This window comes from Cyrtonyx montezumae, unplaced genomic scaffold (genome assembly GCF_038088225.1).
Source record: "Cyrtonyx montezumae isolate F1298 unplaced genomic scaffold, pur_monq_1.0 scaffold_3, whole genome shotgun sequence".
NCBI lineage: Eukaryota > Metazoa > Chordata > Aves > Galliformes > Odontophoridae > Cyrtonyx > Cyrtonyx montezumae.
The window spans coordinates 49,888,263-49,910,332 of record NW_027072034.1 but is presented as its reverse complement, the minus strand read 5'-3'; the positions used below and the strand labels follow the sequence as shown (position 1 = coordinate 49,910,332).

Here is a 22,070-nt window from a genome sequence, read left to right as displayed (position 1 = left end):
AATTAGACCAGAAAAAGAAACCTACATGGGTTATAGCTTCCAGGGGTTAGAAGAAAAAAAAGGAGTCTTTCTTCTCTAAATCAAACTCCTTATCATGTTTCCAAAACCAAATAAACAAACCCCATAGCAACAGGTTACCAGAAACAAGCGTAAAAATAAATAGATTTATCAATCTTTCTCTATCTTTGGACAAACTGTCTTCAGTCTGTCCCTATAAGGTTTCTCTCCTGCTGCACGCACTACTGTATTACCAGTTTTTTTTCCCTTGTCTATTTTTCAACCCTTGGCAATTTTCCTCTTCTGGTTTTCTAAGCTGGTTTTCCTCAACATGCCCATTTACTGTATTTCACCTTCTGTTTCACACATTCTTCTTATGACAACTCTAAGCCTATCCAGTGGCAATACCTTCCATTCTTATTTGCAGTGCCCTGTTCCTTTGTGCATTCGCACCATTTCTCCTTCAACCCGCGTTCTTCATGCTTAACATCAACGTGTATGCTTTACTGTCCATGCCCCTGAAAGAGAAGCCACTTATATGCCAGAGTACTGCAGTTTGCTACTCATACTATTTTTCTGTTCAGTGCCTTGCATTTTCTGAATGTCCATGGAAAAATGAACGATGAAACAAACAGCAACAACAGCACCATAACAAAAATCCCACCCTCAACAGATCATTTCTTATGAAAAAACAACCCCTCCCCTTTTCTAATACAGTATTTAATGACCACACCTTCTCCTTACCATAGTCACTGAAAAAAACATGTATAGCCTTCATACGCACCAAATCCAAATCAAGACTGAACAGTTTGGGGCAGATGCATAGAGATGAACAAGCTGCACTTCAGTCAGCAAAAGCTCAGTGTATAGCAGCAGAGATAGTGCCGTTAGGCACTGACAGTGCTAGCCCCGGGATTCTCTGATTATCAGACCAACCAAGGATGTTATCTGGCTGCAGGTGAGCTAGATTAAGATGTCAGTGCTTCTCACTGTACACTGGGCTATCAATGACTGTAACATAACAGATGTACCAACGTAACTATTGGATCACTCCCTTATCAAGTTCTATTGAAGTGATCTGAGTTGGAAAAATCCATTCTTTAAATACCGCAAGCAAGCTCAGTTACTTTGACAAAACTGAAGATGTAATCTATCTCATATGCCAGCAGAAGAGAATGCCAAATGCCTTTCTTGTTCTATACAGAATACATACAGATTTTAGAATGGTAGTCTGTGATTTAAGCAAAGAGTATAGCCAAAGAACTACAGAAGTTACTTGAAGGTCATAAATATTTGAGATACAGACTTTAGATTGTATGATAAACCTGTAATTCCTTTATTTATCTGTCAAATTTGTGTTAAAAGAATGATAAAAAATGAAATTAGTATGTTTTCTAATACCAAAACGTGAATCTGACTGAGAAATGATATACTGCCTCAGCAGAAGGGTTGTATTTTTAAAAATCCAACTTAAGCTAAATATGTCTCATCTAAGATATACGGAAATATGTGTGCATTTTAAAAACCCTCACATTGATTTTCACATAAAATATGTGCTAACTTCTAAATCTATTTGAATGTAATCTTTTTATTAGCAGCGTATTCTTGCATCTTACTCACAAATGTAAACGTATTTGTAAACTTGTCAGTCTCAGGTGATCAGTTACAATGACATGTTTTTGTGCAGTAATTTCAACTTCAGAATTCGTGTGTTATATGGTGTACCATTGCCACAGCAGTGCTAGACTGCATTTTATTCTTCTTGAACAGTGTATTAAAGAGCTTAATTTGCCAGCTTTTGTATGTCATTTGTCTGTTTTTATTTACCAGCAATGTATTCCTCAAGGCAAATAATTGAAGCTAGGTTCAGTAATTCAAAGTTATTTCTACACTAATATTTTGTAGTACACATTCCTTATTTGAGTGTCATTAGCAAGAGTACAGATCAATTTCAGGTGGCATTTAGAAGACTGATTTAAAAACAATGATTGCTCAAAGCCCTCTCTCCCCTGAACTCAGGCCTCAGGGGTTTGTTCCCATTGAGTGAGGAGTTCCATGTGTTGGTTGAGAAGGACATACAGCAGTGATCTCCATCTGAATGAGCTCAGATCAGTAAAGTGGCAAAAAATTACCCTATTCTTCTTGATGGCTTAGTTTCTTGCTGATTCATCCAAACAAAATCCGACATTACAGACTGCTCTTACAGCTTTTTAGGTTGGGCGGGACCTAAGAAAGCATTACTGGGGAAAATAAAGCGTGGAGAACACATGGCAAGGTATCTGTTTCTTTGTTACCTTTCTTGTAATTACTATTCTCAAAATGCTGCCAGCTTTGACGAGTGCCAAAACTGGCACAAGGAAAATGACAGCAGCAAATACATACCAGGGTTTTTAGCTCCAATGAGCTATTGGTTCACCCTCTCTCATGGGACTGCGACTGTAAACATGCCACACAGGTGTTTGGGAATGTATACACTCACTTTAAACAAAAAAGTCTCAAATTTTATGTCCTCCTGAAACCTAATTGCATAACCTAAGGTAAATTAGCATATGAATGCAAAAATATGTATGTGATGTGTGGAGGTCTTAAATTGGTTATCTTCCAATGGAAATATGACAGTAAAGTGCACAGACAAGTAAAATCTGAATTCAGGATTCCTACTTCTGGATACAAAATGCCATGGCCTTTTGTTGATCTGAAAAAAATAAAAACCACAAGTTCAAATTTATTTAAGAAATATAAAAGGGTTCATTTTGCATTGTTATAGTTTATGCTGGATCAGGTACCACTGACTTTCAAGCAGTTTGCATAAAGGTCTAAAACTGATACAAACTATTGTGTAGTCCAGCTAATCCCATACAAAATGTCACCACATGCTCATCCTGATCCAAAACAAATACACCACCCTGCTAGATGAGCTGGCGGTAAATACAGTAAAAATACAGGAAAAAAAAAAGTCAAATCACAGCTTTAGGGCAGCTGTAAAAGCTCTGTAAATTCAGGTTCTGCATTCCTTGACCATGTACAGATCAACTGCCTTTGGCTCACACTGAATCAATCAGGCTGTCAATATGTTCTACCCAATGAATCTATTTCAAATTGAGGAAGGATGCAACAGTGCATCAGGAACACCTGATAAAATATAAAGGTAAAACACTATTAATGGTGATACTTTTCCCTTAATCCCCACTAATTTTCAAGTAAATATCCCTGTAAAATACAAAAAATGTTTTAATGGAATGCTTCTCTTATACCAAACACATCTTGCTAATTGAACAATCATAATATTTCACATTGAACTTTTTTTTTTTCAGGTGAAAGGTTAACTTTTCTTGTGCAAGTCACTGAATTGAGCCCGTTTTACATCTGACCTTAAGACCAAATTTTGTTTTTCATCCTTCACACTGGGTTATAGAAGATTTTAGAGGATATTGATATCAATTTCTCACTGGAAAAAAGCTCTCAAGCTAATGGTGCACTAAAGCACTAATGGCACAAAAACAAATGCTTGTTTGGTCTTGTTCTGAAACTGAAGTCGTGCCCTCTGGCCAAGAACCAAGTGTACTACCAGATGAGTGATACAGAGACACTGAAGAGAAACATGAAAGCGTAAGACTGCTGTCAAGACTGCACTGTATCACCTTTATATCCAAGGCTTTTGTCTGAGTTAAAAACAAAGCAAAGCGCAAACAAACAACAAACAAGCAGTCATTTTCTTTCCCTGGAAATAAGTAAACCTATTCATGACTGAACAATACAGAGCTAGGTAATAATAACCTAAGATCTTTTAGCAGAAAATGGACATATCCTTTTTTTTTTTTTTTGCTATGTTTTCATGTATTTTCCAACAAAATGCATTTACTTGTCCATGAGGAAATTTGGTTTAAGTTTTTGTTTTTAAATAGAGAGCTTTGTTGTCTTTGGTTTAACTTGAATGCCTTCCTCCAACATGAAAAAACTAAGCTGATCAAATCATCAAGTATCAAAGTTTCTACAGCATTTTTGGTGCTTTAAATGCAAAGAAATTATCTGCCCTGAATAAAATGTTGTGTATTTTGATACATTAATCATTAGAAAGAGTGACATGTGTGTAAATGCTCTTATGAGAGAAGTTACACTATATTAGTGTAACTTCTGGCACTGCACGGTAACTCAAGTTTCAGTTTCAGTATAAGATACCTATGTTGACATGGTTATAAAAGAAAAATATTTTCTGTTTAGGTTGGTTGAGAGTGAAGTGTCATCAAAGTTATTATATGACAGTAGAGTTGCATCCACATCTGAAACTTGGTCAAAAGAAAAATGCCTTGAAAAACAAAACACTTGCAACCCACATTGCTACATCAGGAAACAATTCCATTGTAGACCTGGTATAAAAGATTCATATTGCTATTACATAAGGGCCTTGTCTGAGCATTATCCTCCCCTAAATGGCAGAATGTTTCCATAAATTGAGTACAAGTTCAAAACTGCTAAGTCAATGATTTGAGTCTCAGATGTCTCATAGTTTCCCACAGATGCATTCCAGGTTACAAAACAATAAAAAAACACAATTAGATTTTATTGTCAGTCCAATAACAGCCACCTCATGAGAGACAGGCCACTGAGAAAACACTGATGAATATAGCATGAAACAGCCTGAAACAGCAAGAAAATGTACTAAGCAATTACACAAGTAATTTCCAGTTACCAGTGTAACTATTCAAATGACAACATTTAGTATTATTACATTTGTTTTGGAGTTCTAAGAATTTTTGTTTTTTCTTAAAGAATGTTCAGTGAAACATTGTTTTCTGTTCCAGGGACAAATCTCACCTGTCTGCAAACTGTATACCCCAATTTCTTGGTGTAATGTAACAGCTCTCTACCACTGCAAAACCAGTAAAGGGCTTTATCTTATCTGGATCTGTGAAAAAAAAAAGATAGACAAAGAACTTATAGGATCTTAGACAAAAATCTGAAATTCCTGCATTAAAAAAGTAAGTCTGCTTAAGGAAACACCATAAAAGTCAATAATATTTTAATGAAACTAATTTAAATTATATGATGCATTTCACAGATAAAACCAAGTATAATCATAAGGATTTTGGACAACAAAGTTTACTTGAGGCAAATAACCTACTAGTGCTTTATATTACCCATATATTTTTTTATGCTTTCTCTGAATGCCCCTTTTGTGCCCCATTGTGAAGAAATATGCAGAGTGAAATGATTATATGACTCTATGCCTTAAGTAAGATGATATGGTAGCACTAACTTCACAGGGAAAAAAATTGCTGAGATCTAGGCTAAAATTTGCAAGAAGCCAAAGCAGTCAGCAGTACTGTTTAAAAGACCTGCATCCTTTTACTGAAATAAGCATTTCCAGGGTGATTTAAACATCTCCTAGTAGTGATATTGATGGAGAAGGTGCAGAAAGCAACTTGCAACCCACTGCTTTCTCTAGAAGCGTGACAAGGCTCTTCTAGTTCACATAAAACTTAAAATGTTACTGTTTTGCCCCACGACGCATAAAGATGTAACCCTTCACTTACTGTAGGGAGTATTGCGCTCTGCTGCACCCACTTCTAGACGGTCCAGCTCAGAAAGTGAGTGTGCTTTTCATTCAAGTGCCACGTCAGATTTGGACAATCATTATCCATCTATCCCACCTTGATAAATATGAAAGTAAATATTTCCTCATTTCGGAGGACGCCACCATGTCATACAGACCTCAGGAAAGCAGAGATGTAAGCTGAGGGAAATGTTTTAGGCTGATGGGTGAAACGCACCTATCGTGAGAACAGAAAGATGGTCCGCCACGCACTGGAACGCAGAGGAAGGGAACGGCACCGCCCCGTCGGGAAACGAGGAGGAGGGCTTTCCTTCTTATTATTCCCCTCCTCTTTCTCTTTTCCAGCCAGTGAAGAGCGTCTGCCCCCTTTGAACCCACACCGGCACTCACGCACGCCGGCCGCCGGCTATAAATACGTGAAGAGGCGGGTAGAGGGCGAGCAGTGCTCGTCTCCCGGCGGGCCGGGCAGCCGAGCTCCGTCCATGGCGTGCCTGGAGCGCTGCCATTGCTGCGCGGACGGCCGGCGGCACGGCAGCATCCTCTACAGCATCCTCAAGAGCCGTGAGACGGCGGCTGAGGGGCCGGGGCCGCGGCCGCGGCGGGCACAGGCGGGGCGCGGCTGCTCGTGCGGCTCGCAGAGGAGGGTTGCCCTGAAGTGCCCGCAGGTGGCCTGCAAAGCGGCCTCGGCCGTGCTGGTGAAGACGCTGCGCTTCGTGCAGAACGTGCCCTGCTTCCAGGAGCTGCCCCTGGACGAGCAGCTGGTGCTGGTCCGCAGTTGCTGGGCGCCTCTGCTCGTGCTGGGGCTGGCGCAGGAGCGGGTGCACCTGGAGACGGTGGAGAGCGCGGAGCCCAGCATGCTGCAGAGGATCCTCACCACCCGGCGGCACGGTGAGCACGCCACGGCTCCCGGCCGGCAGCACCCGCCCTCGGCCGGGGAGATCCAGGCCATCAAGGGCTTCCTGGCCAAGTGCTGGAGCCTGGACATCAGCACCAAGGAGTACGCCTACCTCAAGGGGACGGTGCTCTTCAACCCGGGTGAGTGCGGGGGTCCCCCGAGGGAGGGCTCGGTGGTGGCACGGGGACCCCGCCCGGCAGCGCTCCCGGAGCGCTCCGCACGCTGTGGGGGAAGCAGTAGGGCGCTTCCTGGAGCTGCCTACGTGGGCAGGGAGCGGTTGTCTTGGCGATTCCTTAACCTGGAAGGCAGCTGGCCGGTTGGCTATGGCACTTAAAATGATGGCGCTTCCACCTGAAAGCTGTGCTCAGCGCTTTTGCTTTCCCGCTGTTAGAGTGAAAAGCTAAAGCTGTTTTCTCAGCCCTTCAGTATCCCTAGTAACGTTCACCAGGAAACTTTCACGTCCTGGAGTTACGCTTCTTGCTGCGTGTCATCTGGAACTCCTTAGAAGGGTACCCTAAAACGTGAATGCTTTTGTAGGAGTAAACAAAAGCAAGCCTTTATTTTATTTTTTGTTTTTCTTGCAATCTGTAAAATGATTTTTGGATGTGAAAATGTGGGGGTTTGAACTAGGGGATCTTTTAGTCCCCTCCTACACAAACCATGATTCTGTGCTTCATTTTTCAGTGAAAGTTTGTTTTTGGCAAATATTTTTTTTTCTCATTTAAATTAATGTATGCAAATATTGTGTTTCGAGCTTGAATAGAAAAGAGTATTGACTGTCTGGAACACCAGCTAAAGATTTTGAACTGCACTGTAACATGAGGCAGGTTGCTTCTTGGTACAGGAAGTCCTATAAGAATTTCATTTATGACATAATCTCTGATCTCTTACTATACTGCAGTTATTATTCTCTAAGAACATAGTTTTATCGACAAAGCCTATGTAAATAAAGTAATTTATTTCTCTTTTCAGATCTACCTGGCCTGCAGTGCACACAGTACATTGAAGGACTGCAGAGAGAAGCACAGCAAGCTCTAAATGAACACGTCAGACTCATTCACAGAGGTGACCAAGCCAGATTTGCCAAGCTGAATGTTGTTCTGTCCTTGTTACGATCTATTAACGCTAATGTGATTGCTGAACTGTTCTTCAGGCCCATCATTGGAGCAGTGAACATGGATGACATGCTTTTGGAAATGCTTTGTGCAAAATTATAAAGGTGTGTAAAGTAATGAAAATAAATCCAGTGTGAAGGAACTCTTAGAGCAGAATAGTGTAAAGTACTGTAAATAAACTAACTTATTGTTTTTACATAGATAGTATTTTTGTATTAAATACTAAAATAGCCTTTAAGTTCTGGAATTAATTTTTATTAAACATGGTGTTTTTTGCATTAAGATTACAGTCATCAGAATAAGATTTAAAGTTGCCAAGAATGTTCATATCCCAAGTCAACTGGCTATTACTTTTACTGTATCTATGAATAAAGATCATACATATTGCTCACCTCAAAAGTACAATGTAGTAACGTTTTTTTAAATAAAAGCTAGTTCAGGTTTACATTTTAGACATAGCTAGCATACAGAAATAGGAACGAGCAAGCCATTTCTATGGCTTGTTTCAGTGGTATTAGATACTGAATATTGTAATTACTTCTGCTCGTATTTTCAATACTGGCCCCAAAGAGTTGGTGAACTACTTCAGTTGACTTAAACAGAGTTGAAGTAATTAAGGAGTATTTGAGAAAATGCATAATGTTTGTTATGAATATGGAGATTTAATGAAACTTCATGTGGCTTGGTTGGGTAACTAATACTTGTGGTAAAATGTTCCATTCAACACATGTTGAGTGCCAAAAAAAACCCAGCAAGATAACTCCACTCCCCCAAATAAAAAGCAAACAAAACAAAAACAACTCTAAAAATAGCCAGAAAAACAAACAGTGTGGCAGAGTCAGGAGAACTATGGATGTGTACTCTGTGCTTAGCTTTTCATTTCCTAGCTAGGATTTTGATAGCTAGTTTCTTCAGACTACTTATTCCCATAGAAACAGAAAATTATTTTGTTGAAAATGGTGTGCTACTGGTATATCTTCTTGTTAGCTGGCAAATTCTGATAGATGTCGTCATTAAACACTGAGCATATGTGCTCATTTCTTTTTTTGTCGTTGTTCTTGGAATTTGATTCTTTTTCCAAAAGAGCTGTGGTTTTTGTATGGAAGAAAGAGAAAAATCTTACCTATTTTAAAATCAGAAAGGTAAAATCAGTGAATACGGTTCATGGTTTTCCTTTCTGTGTGTGCTGTTTTCTAGCTTTTCCCCCTAGTAAATGGGTTAAAAAAAATGGGGTGGGGGGGGGAGAGTAAGTGTAGATTAGAAGGCAGTAGCAACTATGCATACATAAACCACTAGCATTAAGATGTGGTTTTTTTTTTTTTTTTAAATAGGGTTAATATAGTTGAGGCAGTCATTATTAATAGAAGGTGTGCAAGGGAGAGAGGAAAAAGCTTTCTTTTGCTGCCACCTTGCGCAAAGGATAATTACAGCTCCTGCACTCAGGTTGGGAGTAGAGTGGACTGTTGTTTAGTACCTACTTGGGAAAAAACTTGTGGAAGGCAGAAATAGCTGGAGAGGTAGCCAAATGTTTCTGGAGGACAAATTCATCCATGGGTGTTATCAGTGAGGTTTGTATTGCTGTAGCAATAAGGATCTCATCATGAACTGGGATTCCATTGCACAAAACACCAAGAACCAACTCCCATCCTGAAAGCTAATGATATAGTTTAAATGGGTGTTTTTGTGGTGATCACATAACTCTGGGTAGGGTTGTATGCCCCAAGAAGCTTCTCAAAAATTTCAAAGGACAAAAAGAATGTAAATGAAGTTCACTACTAGTTCGGACTCAAGATGGTTCACACCATGAAAGAGCAGGCTTAGCCTCTATTCAATTAATTTTTATATTTGCACGTACATATAGTAAGCATATACATTCACGTACAGTGTATATTTTATAAGTGTTGTATGAGCTCACAGTAGCTTTTAAACTGTCTTAACGCCTCTGAAATAGAAACGTGTGTGTGTTTCCTTCTTTCTGTGTAAATGGCATATGAGCTCACAATGGTGAGCTTTCAGCAACACCTGACAACTCTCTTTTCCAAAAAGCACAAAGCACGATGATGGAACATTTACACAGTAAATGTAAGCCAGCAGATGGGTCTTGGGTAAAGACAAAAAAAAAAAAAAAGAGGCTCAGATTAAAACATCTTCATATAACACTGAGTTTTGTAATATACTGCTCACACTTAGGGATGGAAATATTTCCATTTTCTTTCCTGCTGAGTGGTGGAAGAGACTTGGCAGTGTCAGCCTTTGTAGCAAGCAAGGATTTTCAGCTGAGCAGTCACCTTGAGATGTTTTGGATCTATTGTGCCACTAAACACAGAAGTTTTCATGACTCTGGTGGAGGTGCTTACATCTCCAGGTTTGGTAAGCAGGAGTATCCCTCTCTGAACAAATTCTGCATTCCATTCAATTTTCTGAAGTTGTCATGAAAAATACCACTTCTGTGCACAATGAATTCACCTTGAACTCACTGTGCTCTATCATATTTCTCTTGGACCAGCTATACTGTTAGTCATTTAGTAACTGATGGAAGCACCTGGGAACAGTAAATAGGAAATCTGAATGGGAAAAGCCATTTATCAAGGCTTTCTGCAAAAAACTGGCAAAAAACGAGTCACTTCATAGGTCAAAGGAACAGGAATGATTAGGTAAAAATTTTAAAAATGGCTTACAGGATAAACCAAGGTGGCTTAGGATCCACATGGGAATGGGAGAAGAAACTGTTCTGATTAGGGAACCAGATGGGAAAGGGACTGATTTTAGTGAGGAGACAATGTGCCAAGAGCTGACTGGAAGTAAACAGAGACTGTAAATCACCAGACAGACCGGAGCTGAAGCAAAAGGTGTCTGGGGGATACTCTGTGTCATGTCCAGAAAATACCACAGAGTAGGGAAGAACCACCCCAGGAAGCTGATGCAGAGGGCACCAATATCTCCTGAGTGACTGCCTTCTGGGACAGAATAGCTTGCTCTTTTCTCCACTGTCAGCTGGGTTGAAAAAGGGGCCAGAACAGCAGCTGTGAAGAGGAAGCCACAAACAAAGCTGCTCTGCTGTCCAAGGCCTTTGGCCCTTGGAACACTAAAGCTCAACTTTCCACTGGAAAGAAGTGCTGGGGCAGATCCTTTTCTGCCTCTGTCCTCTGCAGGGTGGATAAACTCTGAATTGGATGTCTGTGTGGCCATCTCTGTGACATGAGAGATGATTCCTCTGGATGTCTCTTGCAGCAGGGACAAAGCTTACTGCCAGCTCCATCTTATGCAGAGCACTGCAACTTTGTGCTGTGAACTCAGCTCTTTATGGGAGCAGCACAACATTGGCTAACAGTGCCTTTTTCTACTCTTCAGCTCTTGGGCATTGTGACCCACAGCTAGTGCTTGGCCTGATGGCTGCTTGCTGAAGCAGGGCAGAGATGGTTCTGAACCCAATGGAGTTGAGTGCTAAAGAATCACTGCCTGGTGCAATGGAATGGCCAGCCCACGACCTAAACCAATGGTTGAGCACGAGGTGAGAAGGCATAGCTAACCCAGGGAGCTCAGGTGCAAGCAATGTACCTGAGTGACTGGAGCCTGGGTCCGCCTCTCCTCACTCTCGTTTACAGATTAGCAGCCAAGGGGTCAGTGTATTTTTGGATAGGGATTGTACTTTTCTTGAGCTGTTACTGGTTGTTGGAAGGGGTGAGCTAATTTTTCTTCTTTGTCATCGTCTGTCACTCTACAGTGCTTACTAGCATTCCTTACATCCCAATAGAAGGCACTGTCCTGGCCTTCTTTTGTTGCACACCTGGCATCCTTCAAGTGCTGATCCACACTGTGCAGGGGCTCTGCAGAGTCCAGGGGCAGCACTGGTCTTGGGAATAAGACTGTGGCATTGCTGCTGCCTCTCAGCACTATAACAAAGACCAGGGACCCTGTGGCTCTTCTCATCTGTTAGAAAGAAGGAGCAAAAGAGGAAAGATATTATCTCAGCTGCTCTTTCAGCAGCTTGTGTTCACAGTAATTCAGCCTTGAGACCTGTGCTGCTCCAGTAGTTGTGAGTCTGGAAAGTACTGCAGAATTACTGAATATGGCACTGTGATTGTATACCTCATACTTAATCTGCTGAGTTTGGGGCACCTTCTATAGGCGTGCAGCATCTGATGTATGAAATCACCTCACAGTGCATCTTGCAGCCCTGAATGAATTGCTTTGTGTGGGACAGCAGCCTCCATAGGCAGTATCGTGTGTGGTTTCTCCTTAGTTCCATGCCAAGTACCATAATTCCTGCACGCTCATTGCTTGTATTGCCCAGCTGTATATCTACTTGTAAATTTTTCCCCACCTTTTAAAAATATATCTGCAACATTCCAATTTGCCTCCTACCTCTAGCATTCTGAGTATGAATCTTCTGAGCACGTTTTTTTCTCAAGTTACAGACATCTGAAGTAAATGTAAACTCCCAGGCCATTTAATTACATGGCCCTCTCAGTGATTGCCTTTGCTGCATAGAAGCGGAGCTGTACCAAAAAGCCATTCCCACCTGCCCCAGAGCTCCTCTGCACGGGTGGTCAGCACCAAAGGACCAGCAGCAGCCAGCTGCTAATCACAAAGCACCATTCCTACAATATCCCTTTCTCTGAAGAGGTTTGAGAAAGGATAATTTAGAAACCTGCTTGGACTTGTAGTTAATATGGTTATGAGCGTTTCTTTCAGATAAGAAAAAAACATGCAACAAAAACCAAGCATCTTTCAAGTTTAATACATAACTTTTGTTTAGGTAGTCTTTAATAGTTTGTTTTGAACGTTGAAGCACTTTGCTGATGTGGATATGAATGGTGATGAAGCCTAATGAGAAATATCCTGCTCTCAAAGGCGTGGTTCTGCAACTTCAGTTTTCTCGTTGTGAAATGGCCCCTTGTATTGGCTGAACTGCTTGAATCTGTTTTACTGTGTCTTTAAAGATAGACCTTCTTCCTCTAGTGGACTTCTTGAGCATTGCAAGGAACAAGAAAAAAGAAAGGAAAATAAAATATAAAGTCAGAAAGTCAACCAGGAATCTGTTTTTCTGTCATGCAGTGTAAGCAGTAAGCAAATACTGAATCAGGACATTTCGAAGTTTGAGATGTAGCCTGAGATCTTCACATGCATATTGCCTTAGCACTCTTAACATTTGTTTTAAATTATCTAAGTCTGGTGTTTTAAGTCTGGAAGGTACATAGTTAAGACTCACTAGCTCATGTCATGAGAGGCTTGCAGAGGAACTTGAACTAAAACGTCCTTAAATCATCCAGCACTGTGGGGATGAAGGTTGAGGCTTGTTAGCCGGCACCGCAGGCTTACAAGCCTGCACGTTCAATCAGCAGTCCTTTCAGTGCTTATGTCAGCAATGAAATTGGCCCGGATTTTTTTAGATATTCACACTGTGTCTAGATGAGGTAAATAACCACACAAGTGTTTATACAAGCACACATGGCATACAGACACCTTTTCTTCTGTGTATACTTATGTTATTTACCGATTTTACATAAGGAAAATGTCAGTAGTTTCTGGTTCAGAAGAAAAGAGCCTGTCCTTTCGTTTTATATTACCAGTAATTATTTTGCACGTAGGGGGAATTTCAGTCTTGCTGAAACGGAGCTGGCTGTAAATCTGCCATACAGCACCTTGGCTCCGTCTGGTGGGAGCGGAGCGGCACAAGTGCCTCCAGATGGCGTCTGATCCCGGCTCACCTGGTTTGCGAGGGAGGCAGCGATTCCTTCTTAGCGGGTTAAGGTGAGACTCGGGCTGCGCACTGATGTGACAGTCACTGTGGCTGGCTGAAGCTTGGAGCCTGTGGTGTCACTCTCACTTCTGGAAGAAGGTTAGCTAAGGTTAGCTGCTTGGCGACAGATCTTTTTCTTGTTTTTGACACTGAAATCAGCATATAGAACTGAAAGAGCAAGTGATCAAAATGATCAGTATAGGGACTAGAATTTTTTTTCCCTCGACATATCTTTACTAGGAAGCCATAAGAAAATATGGCTCAGGATTGAAATGGTCACAATGTAGCAGGACACAGTCATCCAGTGTGTGACTTGTTGGCCAAGGACTCTGGTGTCATGGTGAACAAGAGGTGGAGATCCTTTTTAGGGATGGTTTCTGGAATGCTGGGGAGCAGTGCTGTGTTTCTAGTGTCCGGAGGGATTAGTGTCCTCCTCAGTCAGCCAAGATCTGAAGATCTGGGGATAAAAGGTAATTGCTTTAAGTTGTGCCAAAGGAGGTCCAAGTTGGATATTCGGAAAAATTTCTTCTCAGAAAGAGTGGTGAGGCACTGGAACAAGCTGCCCAGGGAGGTGATGGGGTCACCATCCCTGGAGGTGTTCCAAAGACGCGGAGATGTGCCACTGAGGGATACGGTTAACAGGCATGGTGGGGATGGGCTACTGGTTGTACTAGATGGTCTTGGAAGTCTTTTCCAACCTAATGATTCTATGACTCAGGAACATCTCCTGTTCCCAACTAAGGGCAAATGAGTAAGGGAGCATTCGTGACCTGCTCTTTGAGTTATTTGTATCTAATTTACAGATCAGTTAAACTGTGTTGAAATTGAGGAATGTAAGAATGAAGGCTGAGCACGCATTGATAAGCTTAAGATGTTATCACTTGCAAGCTGATTGATTTGCAACTGCAAATATCACCTCCATGGTATTTGAGTTGTGAACAGAAACCTTTCACTGACATTTGCTATGGGAAAGTTATCACAGAGCAGTTAACATGCTGTAACTCTTAAAACTGAGGTAACAGGGTCATACCTCTAAACTTTAAAACTGTTATGGGAATCAGGTGCAACTAATTACTTCATGTAGAATTTCTTCTTGGAAAGAGCTCAGACATTAAGAACTCATTCAGTCAAACTGGAAATATTGCTACCTCTGGTGCCTAGATGCACACCCTCTGCTCTGGTCTACTCTCCTTAGCTCTCCTCTTTTTAGGAAGGAAGATGAAAGTGAGTTGTGGCTTCCTCTAGTTGGGCTGTTCAGCTGGATTACCAAGGAAATAGTCAGGGCAAACTGCAGTGTGCACTGCTTACTTGGTATGCATCATGAAAGGTGTAGACAGCTGTTCTGAGTATTGTGCTCCTGGTTCTGTTTATCTCTGCATATATATACTAATGTTAGGACAAACATTCAGCTGTGTTTGATACATTATCTATGGGTCAGACTTGGAGCCTTTATAGGCATAAAGCTACTTCTAATAGCATGAAGTAGGAGCCTAAAGTTTAGCTTGGCTCCCAAAGTAGGCCTGGACTTGGTATGCTCTCAATATTTCTTTAATGTAAGACATAGAAGAATAATTCAACAAAGAAGCCCTTTTTCCATCAGTTACTTTATTACTGAACAGTAAAGGTGACAAGAAAAAGTAATGAAGAGAAGCAGTAAAGCTGAAATAGGTTATAAATTACAGCAAGTGTATATTTAGATCTTCTAAATAGTCATCTGGCTGGAAGGGATTTCAGGTGATCATTTAATCCCCCCCCCCTTCCAATCTGACAGGATGAATTATACACGCATCAGACCTGAGAAAAGCTTGTCTAACCTGTCTTTAAAAGTTTCAGTGAAGGGGTAAGACACCCACATTCAGCCTATTTCTGTGTCACTACACTTAAAATTCAAAAGTTGTCCAGGCATCAGAGATGACTCTTCTGTACTGTAAGAATGTCCTATTTTCTCAGCCAATTCACCAACACAGAAAAAATTATGGCAGAAGACCATTGTATAGTTGAAGACTATTAATTTTAAACATCATTTTGTGGAAAGTTCTCTGCCTGAATTGTACCTCTTACCTCCTCTGGACACCTATTTAGCCAGCACTTTTCCTGAGCTGCAATTCCCAGATTTTCTACTTAAACAAAAAATGTATTATATTCCTGTACAACCCATTTACACTATTTTTTTCATAGCATTTTTAAAAAGCATAGTAATCCTCTGTAGATAATACTTTTTAGTTTTGTATCAATGTGGCATCTTTTGAAAGTCAACAACCAGCACTAAAGTATATTTTCCAGCTGCAGTTCTAAATATTCTGCATATATATGAATTGCATTTTGGTAAATGAGAACACTTTTCTAACCTCAAGGTTATATTATTTGATGTTAAATGCATATATACTTGAAGTACCTCTTCGACTGTTTTTTTTTAAAGGGAGTCTTGACGCCTGTGGAATTTAAAACCTAGAGTGGTGTAGAGTAAATAACTCCTAATGACGATACTCCACCAGGGAATAGTATAGAAGATGGTATATTTTAAGTAGTTCCCATACAAGTGGTCAAAACACTTAAGAGATGTCCTAGACTGACTGTTCTTAAACTGTCAGTGTGGGTGGGTAAGCTCTGTGGATGGCTAATTTTCAGTGCCTAATTACCTCAAGTCTATGAAATGCAGTGCATTACATCAGTTCATTACAGTATCAGCATGTGCCATTGTCTCAATGACCATTATTATGTTTTCCTGAGAAGAACTGGTTTCACTTAACAGTGGATTTTAATTTACTTCTTTTAAGACAGTTTAAAATAGAAAAGAAAGAAAAGGAGAAAAAGACCCGTGTGCTTGCATGACATAGCAGTTTTAGTGGAATTAGTATGCTAAGAATATGGAAGGAGAACAGCTAATCTCTTGTTTGCAACATGTCCAAAGAGGAATGCTTTATATCAGAAGCAAACCACTATCATTACTGTATAGCTTTCACTTTTTCGTTTTGTAAAAAAGGAAAATTTAAGCAGCGTATGACGACTGTTACTGAGCCTGGCAAATCTGCAACACAGCAGGTCTGTGTCTGCTATGCCATACTCTGTCAAAAGCAGAACCCAAATGTGGTGAAGGAAACATTAACATTTCTAATCTTGGAAACATGCAATGATACCATCTCAGCTTCATCAAAACCTGTAATAAAAGGCACCCAGAACACTCAGTCTCGTGAGAGCTCAGTGAAACACGGATGTTGCTGTTCCGGATTTTCCCAGAGACCATTGATGATTCCATTCACAGAGCACCAGGTCTTCCTGTCACCCCATCACTGCCTCTAACAGCAGTCTGATGTTTCCCTCAGCATTTTACTCCGCAGAATCACTGGTGTTGTGTTTTTCTACACATTAAACTGGTTAAACATAAAGTAGCAGTAAAATATCATTGCTATGGCTGGGGAAGAAGGCAGATACTGTTCATTTGTATCCTAAGCAGCAGGAAGAAAAAAAAGCCTTAGTCGTTGAAGCCTGTTTCAGAACTTCCTCACAGAAATGTAAAACAGCATAAGCCAGAAGTCAAGGGAATTACACTAATCAATATTCACCTTATGCTCACGAAAAAAGGGGCTGAGTTCCATGCTGACATTATCAAAAGCTTTCCTTCCTTCTCCTGTACTTATCAATAGCAGGCTTATTTCACCTCTTTCTTGAGACTAGAATAGCCAATTAAGGTTTTTAAAGGTTTATGGATTTTTCCAGTAATCTGCACAGTGAATATTAATAATTTTCTCTACCTTACAGAGCTGCTACATGGAAGTCAGCATTTTTTAGCTATTATATTCTGTGACATCCATCTGTTTTCCTTGAAATCCAATTCTTTTTTGGATCTCTTATTGAAGCATTATTTTTTTTCTTCATTTAAATATTTTACTCGGTCAAAATATTTTGCATGTGAATGTCTTTATAGCACAGTAATTCCTGTTGAGCAATACTTCCCAATATTATCCTGTGGTCATGCATTCAGATAAACTGAGTTCTCATTAGTGTGCAACTTATCCATTTGGAAGAGCAATCCCTGCTTATACATGTGATTTTGAATGTTAGACACAGCAAAGCATTATTTGTACCTTGAAGAACCTTCTTCCATTTGTAACTCAGCTCTGTCTGATCTTTCTTATTCTAACACTTAACTGACAGGATAAGATTAAGATGCATTGTTGTATTTGAATGATTGTAATGGGAAATTTTATATATGCAAATTATGGTTGCCAGCACTGATTGAGGATCTCATGATAATCAGTGGACTCCTGCAGTGGGCACTGCTTCCAATAGGTGAAATAAATCTGTCCTGTCAGTACGGGACTACATTCAGGAAACTAATTATCCTTGTTATAACTTGTTAAAACTGATGTTCATCCTATTAGAGGAAAATACAAGAGCTGCTCCAAAACTGATGCCTCTTATTTTATTACATTGCCCCACTATGTCAGACAGAGGGTGGTGGTATGGCAGTACAGGTTGAACCTTCCTGCCAATATCACGTTCCATTTTGCTGCTGTGTGATATCTAGATGACAGCAGAGGGGCAGTCTGACACAATGGTGTCTGACTTGGAACTGTGGATCACGCAAAGGTGTGTCACTGAATTCCTTCATACAGAAAAGATTGCACCATTGACATTCACATGCTTGTTGAATGTTGATGGAGACCAACCCATGGATGTGAGCACAAAGAGGCAGTGGGTGGTGTGTTTCAGCAGTGGAGACAGCAGGTTACCTCCACTGGTACACACTGTTATGTGTGCAACATGCAGGCTCTTTTTCACCACAGTTGAAAATGCATAGCTCATGGTGGTAATTGTGTTGAAAAATTGTGTTTTGTATCTGAGAGTTTGTTTTATCAAATAGTGTTATTGTACTCTTATTATCAATTGTAGTTTCTGTGGAAATAAATAGAAGGCATTATATTTGGAGCAATCTACATATATTCTTCTGGATCTGGAAGTCCAAGAGAGGCAAGGCCACTGCAAGTCTACACCCCTAAGTGCTTCCAGTAGTGAGCCTGAAAATGTATGCCCAACAGGCAGTAGCGACAGGACAAGGGCTAAAGGTTTTAATCTAAAAGATGATAGGTATAAGAAATAAATATTTCACAATGAGGGTGATGAGGCCCTGTCACAAGCTACCCAGAGAAGCTGTGGATATCCCATGCCTGGAAGTGCTGAAGGCCAGGTTGGATGTGGCCCTGGGCAACTTGATCTAGTGGAAGGTGTCTAGGCTTCTGGCAGCAGGGTGGGAACTAAATGGTCTTTAAAACTGCATCCAATAAAAACAATTCAACGATTCTGTGATTCTAAATGCAGATCAGAACCAGACAAGTGCATTCAATACTGCTTGCTTAAGTACAAATGAATCTTTTTATTTCTTTGTGACACTGTTTCTCCCAGTTTTCCCTACCCAAATTACCTATGTCCCTCCTTTTTTTCTCACCTTTGATCCTGCCCCTACAGATCCTACAGTAAATCCTATGCAAACCCAAATTGTCCTTCCCTACATCCCATAATATGTCCCATGCCAAGGCAGCAACTCTCTGAAGTCCAATTTGATTTGGAGAACTGTTCCCAGTGTCTCACAGTTGTGAGTTTCACAACTGGATGCCAGGGCTCTGGATCTGCTGGCACAACCTTGGGAGGATCCGAAACAGGGTGCCCCTTCCTGTGAGTCTTTGGGTCCCCCTGTCTGCCTCTGATGGGTCTTTGATGAGCTGGTGGCACCTGGGGCAGGCCTGAGTGTGGTCAGGCAGAACTCCCCCCTCCTTACTCTCTCTGAGGTTCATTTGTAGGTCTGCAGATCAGCTTTTGTCATATACCAAATTTGTCTCGTATCTACACTTAGCTAAAATTCAGAGAGACAGAAAAAAATAGCTCAGCTGCAAGAGAATAAAAGAGCTACCCCATCCTAAATACTTGCCTTCTGAGATAGATTTGATATCTGGTGTGCTTCAATTTTAGGTCTTTATTATAGCTATGGCTAGTCTACTGGAGATATAATTTATATGTTAAGTCACTTCATGTTCTGTCTGCCAAAACACACTATCATTACTACACAAAATATGTTTTTCTGTTTCTTTGAGAGAGTGCAGGATGACATCTCTTGAGTAAATTTTGGTGGATGATAGATAATTTCATCACCAAAATTACATCAATTATTATCCTGTCTACATTTGTTAGTTTTGGGGGCGAGTTAGAGAGGAAATGTGATGATGTTATGTCAGTGGGTGTAAAAGCAGCTTTCAATTCCTAAGCGCTTCATAAAAGTAATGCTCTACCATGTAACTTCACAGAGTTATTCTTAAGTTCTCCATTATGTTTTGTACAACTTATTTTACCTGCAAACAATATGAAGTAAAAAAAAAAAAAATCAGACACTGATTTCAAAACAATGTCAGTAGGATAGAAAATTTAGGATAAGAAGAGACTCTACGCATTTGTGTAGCCCCACTGATTTTTCTACAGGTAGGACTGACTTCAGCAAGCCTTGTCCCAGGGGGTGACCAGTATTTCACTAAACCACACTGTCACATCATCTGCCTCCTGACCCCAAATGAATATCAGCATGGCTTCTGAGCACTAAGCTCACCTTCCAGGTTTTATGCACAATTAATAGTGCAATAGAAGTCAGTAAAAATCTCCTTTGTAATTGGAGGTCTTAACAGAATTTCTGCTAATGTGTTCGAAATAGATCTGAGATCCTTAGCTTGGATTGCAAAGTACTGTTAAAACTGATAAGCAAGGCACACTTTCAGTACCTGAAAAAATGTCTTTTCTACTATAGCTCAGAGTGGTCCATAGTAGTTCTTGTTCAACATCACGTCTAGTGGATTATCAACTGCTTTATAGAAGAGTGAACTGTAAGTAACCTTATATTTGCCTACATAATGTGCTGAAAGTATTCCCAGCTTCCCTGAAGCTTGAACTTGCGATTGAGATCTTCGAGTACAATTGAAGTCATAGTTCCAAAAATGAAGCTTAACTTGAACTACAAGACTTGAGAAAACTTGAAGAGATTATGAGTTTATCCTAACAAACAATCTCATAAGTAAGTTTCTCAACAGGTAAATGTATGAATATTGCTCCAAAAGTAATGCTGCTTATTTGTTTCCATGAAAACTGCAATAGATACAAAGAGCACAATAACACTATTTGATAGAGCAAATTCTCAGCTACAAAACAACATTTTTCAACATCGTCACTGCCATTAGCTATGTATTTTTGCCAGTGATGAACAAGAGCCTCCATGCCGTGCACACTGCCTCATTGTGCTCACATCAAGTGTTTAGTCACCATAAATTCAGCGAGCCTTGATGAACATCATAACTGTTTTTTGTAGACAGCAGTTCTAATTTTCTCCTTTTGAAAATGTAATGGGGAAAAGTGACCAGGATGTAATTCAACAGCTTGAGGTGGGAGCTAGACATTATATTAAGATTCACACTGGAGAACATACAGCAGGATTTTCAACTATTAAGGAACTTAAATCTTATCTCTTATCTTCAAAGGCAATACCTTTAGCAAGCTAGTGTTTCCTACCATAGCGAAAGGCAAGGTTGTGAAGAGCAGACCTGAGTAAAGGCATGCTGCCTGGTGAGTTACCAACACCTACACACTGCAGCATTTAGATTTTTTTTTTGGAAGCTTCTCACCCAGATACTGTCTATCCCCATCTGTGCTCAGCTTGAAAACTCTGCTGTTAGCCAGAGCTCAGAGCTGCAGGCAAATTGGAGATGCATGATCTGATCAAAATTTCCTTTTATCCTACCTCAAGAATAAGTGGCTGAAATGAATTCCATCAGCTCTATACATTTGTAGAGGTGTCCCTGGCGCATTCAAGCTGATAGACTTATTGCCGTAATGGTTTCAGGAATGTAGTGCGGTATAAATGCATGAGTTCTCTGCAGTAGCACATTACAATCAAAATTCCTACACATTGACACCTGCTATTACTGAAATTGCTTACTGCAACTCCATTGAACATGGCACTTTATTGCAATGGATGCTTAGCAAAAAGATCAAATAGGAGGGGACAAAGGAATAAAATCTCAAGAAAATGAGTGCACATAATCAAAGAAAAAATATATAACGCTTTGGGATCTTCCCTTTTATCCTCACAATATTAAATCATTCTTTTCTAGTCTAGCAGGGCAGAATCTGAATCACTCAGAAGCTAAGTGCAAGTTTGCATCGCTGAAATAGACACTAACAGGTGAAATCATGACTACATAAAAATCACCATCAAGCTCCACAGCAAATTCAGCACGGCCAGGAATTCATTGTTAGTGACTAAAAGTGTCCAAAAAGAATTCTGTGAGAGTTTAATACACTGTCTTACTCATAACCTACTCATAGCTATGCAAGTCATACCCTGCCTCTAGAATGGCAGAACAGATTCAAAAATATGCAATATCTTTCAGGGCTACACATAGTAAAATGTGTCTAGAGGGCCCATTCAACAATCCATCTGCATGAAATTTTCAACACAGAACTGTGACTCAACAGACACCATCATTTTTTTTTCCTAATATTTAAGCCCTAGTAGATATCTTTCTTAAGATGAAACTCCTCAGTCAGAAAAGCTAAATCCTCTGAGGATGTGCAGTATATCAGTATTAGAGTTTCAAGAATGGTGTGCCTTTTATAGTAATTTTATTTGAAAATAAATGTTTTCTTCAGTAATCTGACATCCTCCTCAGTGTCACTGAAACAAAATAAAAATTGCTCTTCTAGTTTTTTCTTTATAACTTTTATTATCAC

The 22,070-nt window shown here is 40.2% G+C and overlaps 1 protein-coding gene across 1 annotated transcript; it reads left to right on the top strand.

The window, feature by feature from the left end:
* The first annotated feature begins 6,010 nt into the window (after nucleotides 1-6,010).
* NR0B1 (nuclear receptor subfamily 0 group B member 1) lies at nucleotides 6,011-7,950 on the top strand. The gene is made up of 2 exons (XM_065743977.1): nucleotides 6,011-6,586; nucleotides 7,419-7,950. Exons 1-2 carry the CDS (start codon nucleotides 6,034-6,036, stop codon nucleotides 7,661-7,663), a joined length of 798 nt encoding a protein of 265 aa, XP_065600049.1. The 5' UTR covers nucleotides 6,011-6,033; the 3' UTR covers nucleotides 7,664-7,950.
* Nucleotides 7,951-22,070: the final 14,120 nt, after the last annotated feature.

Coding starts and splice junctions, on each gene's coding strand:
- NR0B1 (XM_065743977.1), top strand. CDS start 6,034: ATGGCGTGCCTGGAGCGCTGCCATTGCTGCGCGGACGGCCGGCGGCAC. Junction 6,587..7,418: donor GACGGTGCTCTTCAACCCGG/GTGAGTGCGGGG, acceptor TTCTCTTTTCAG/ATCTACCTGGCCTGCAGTGC.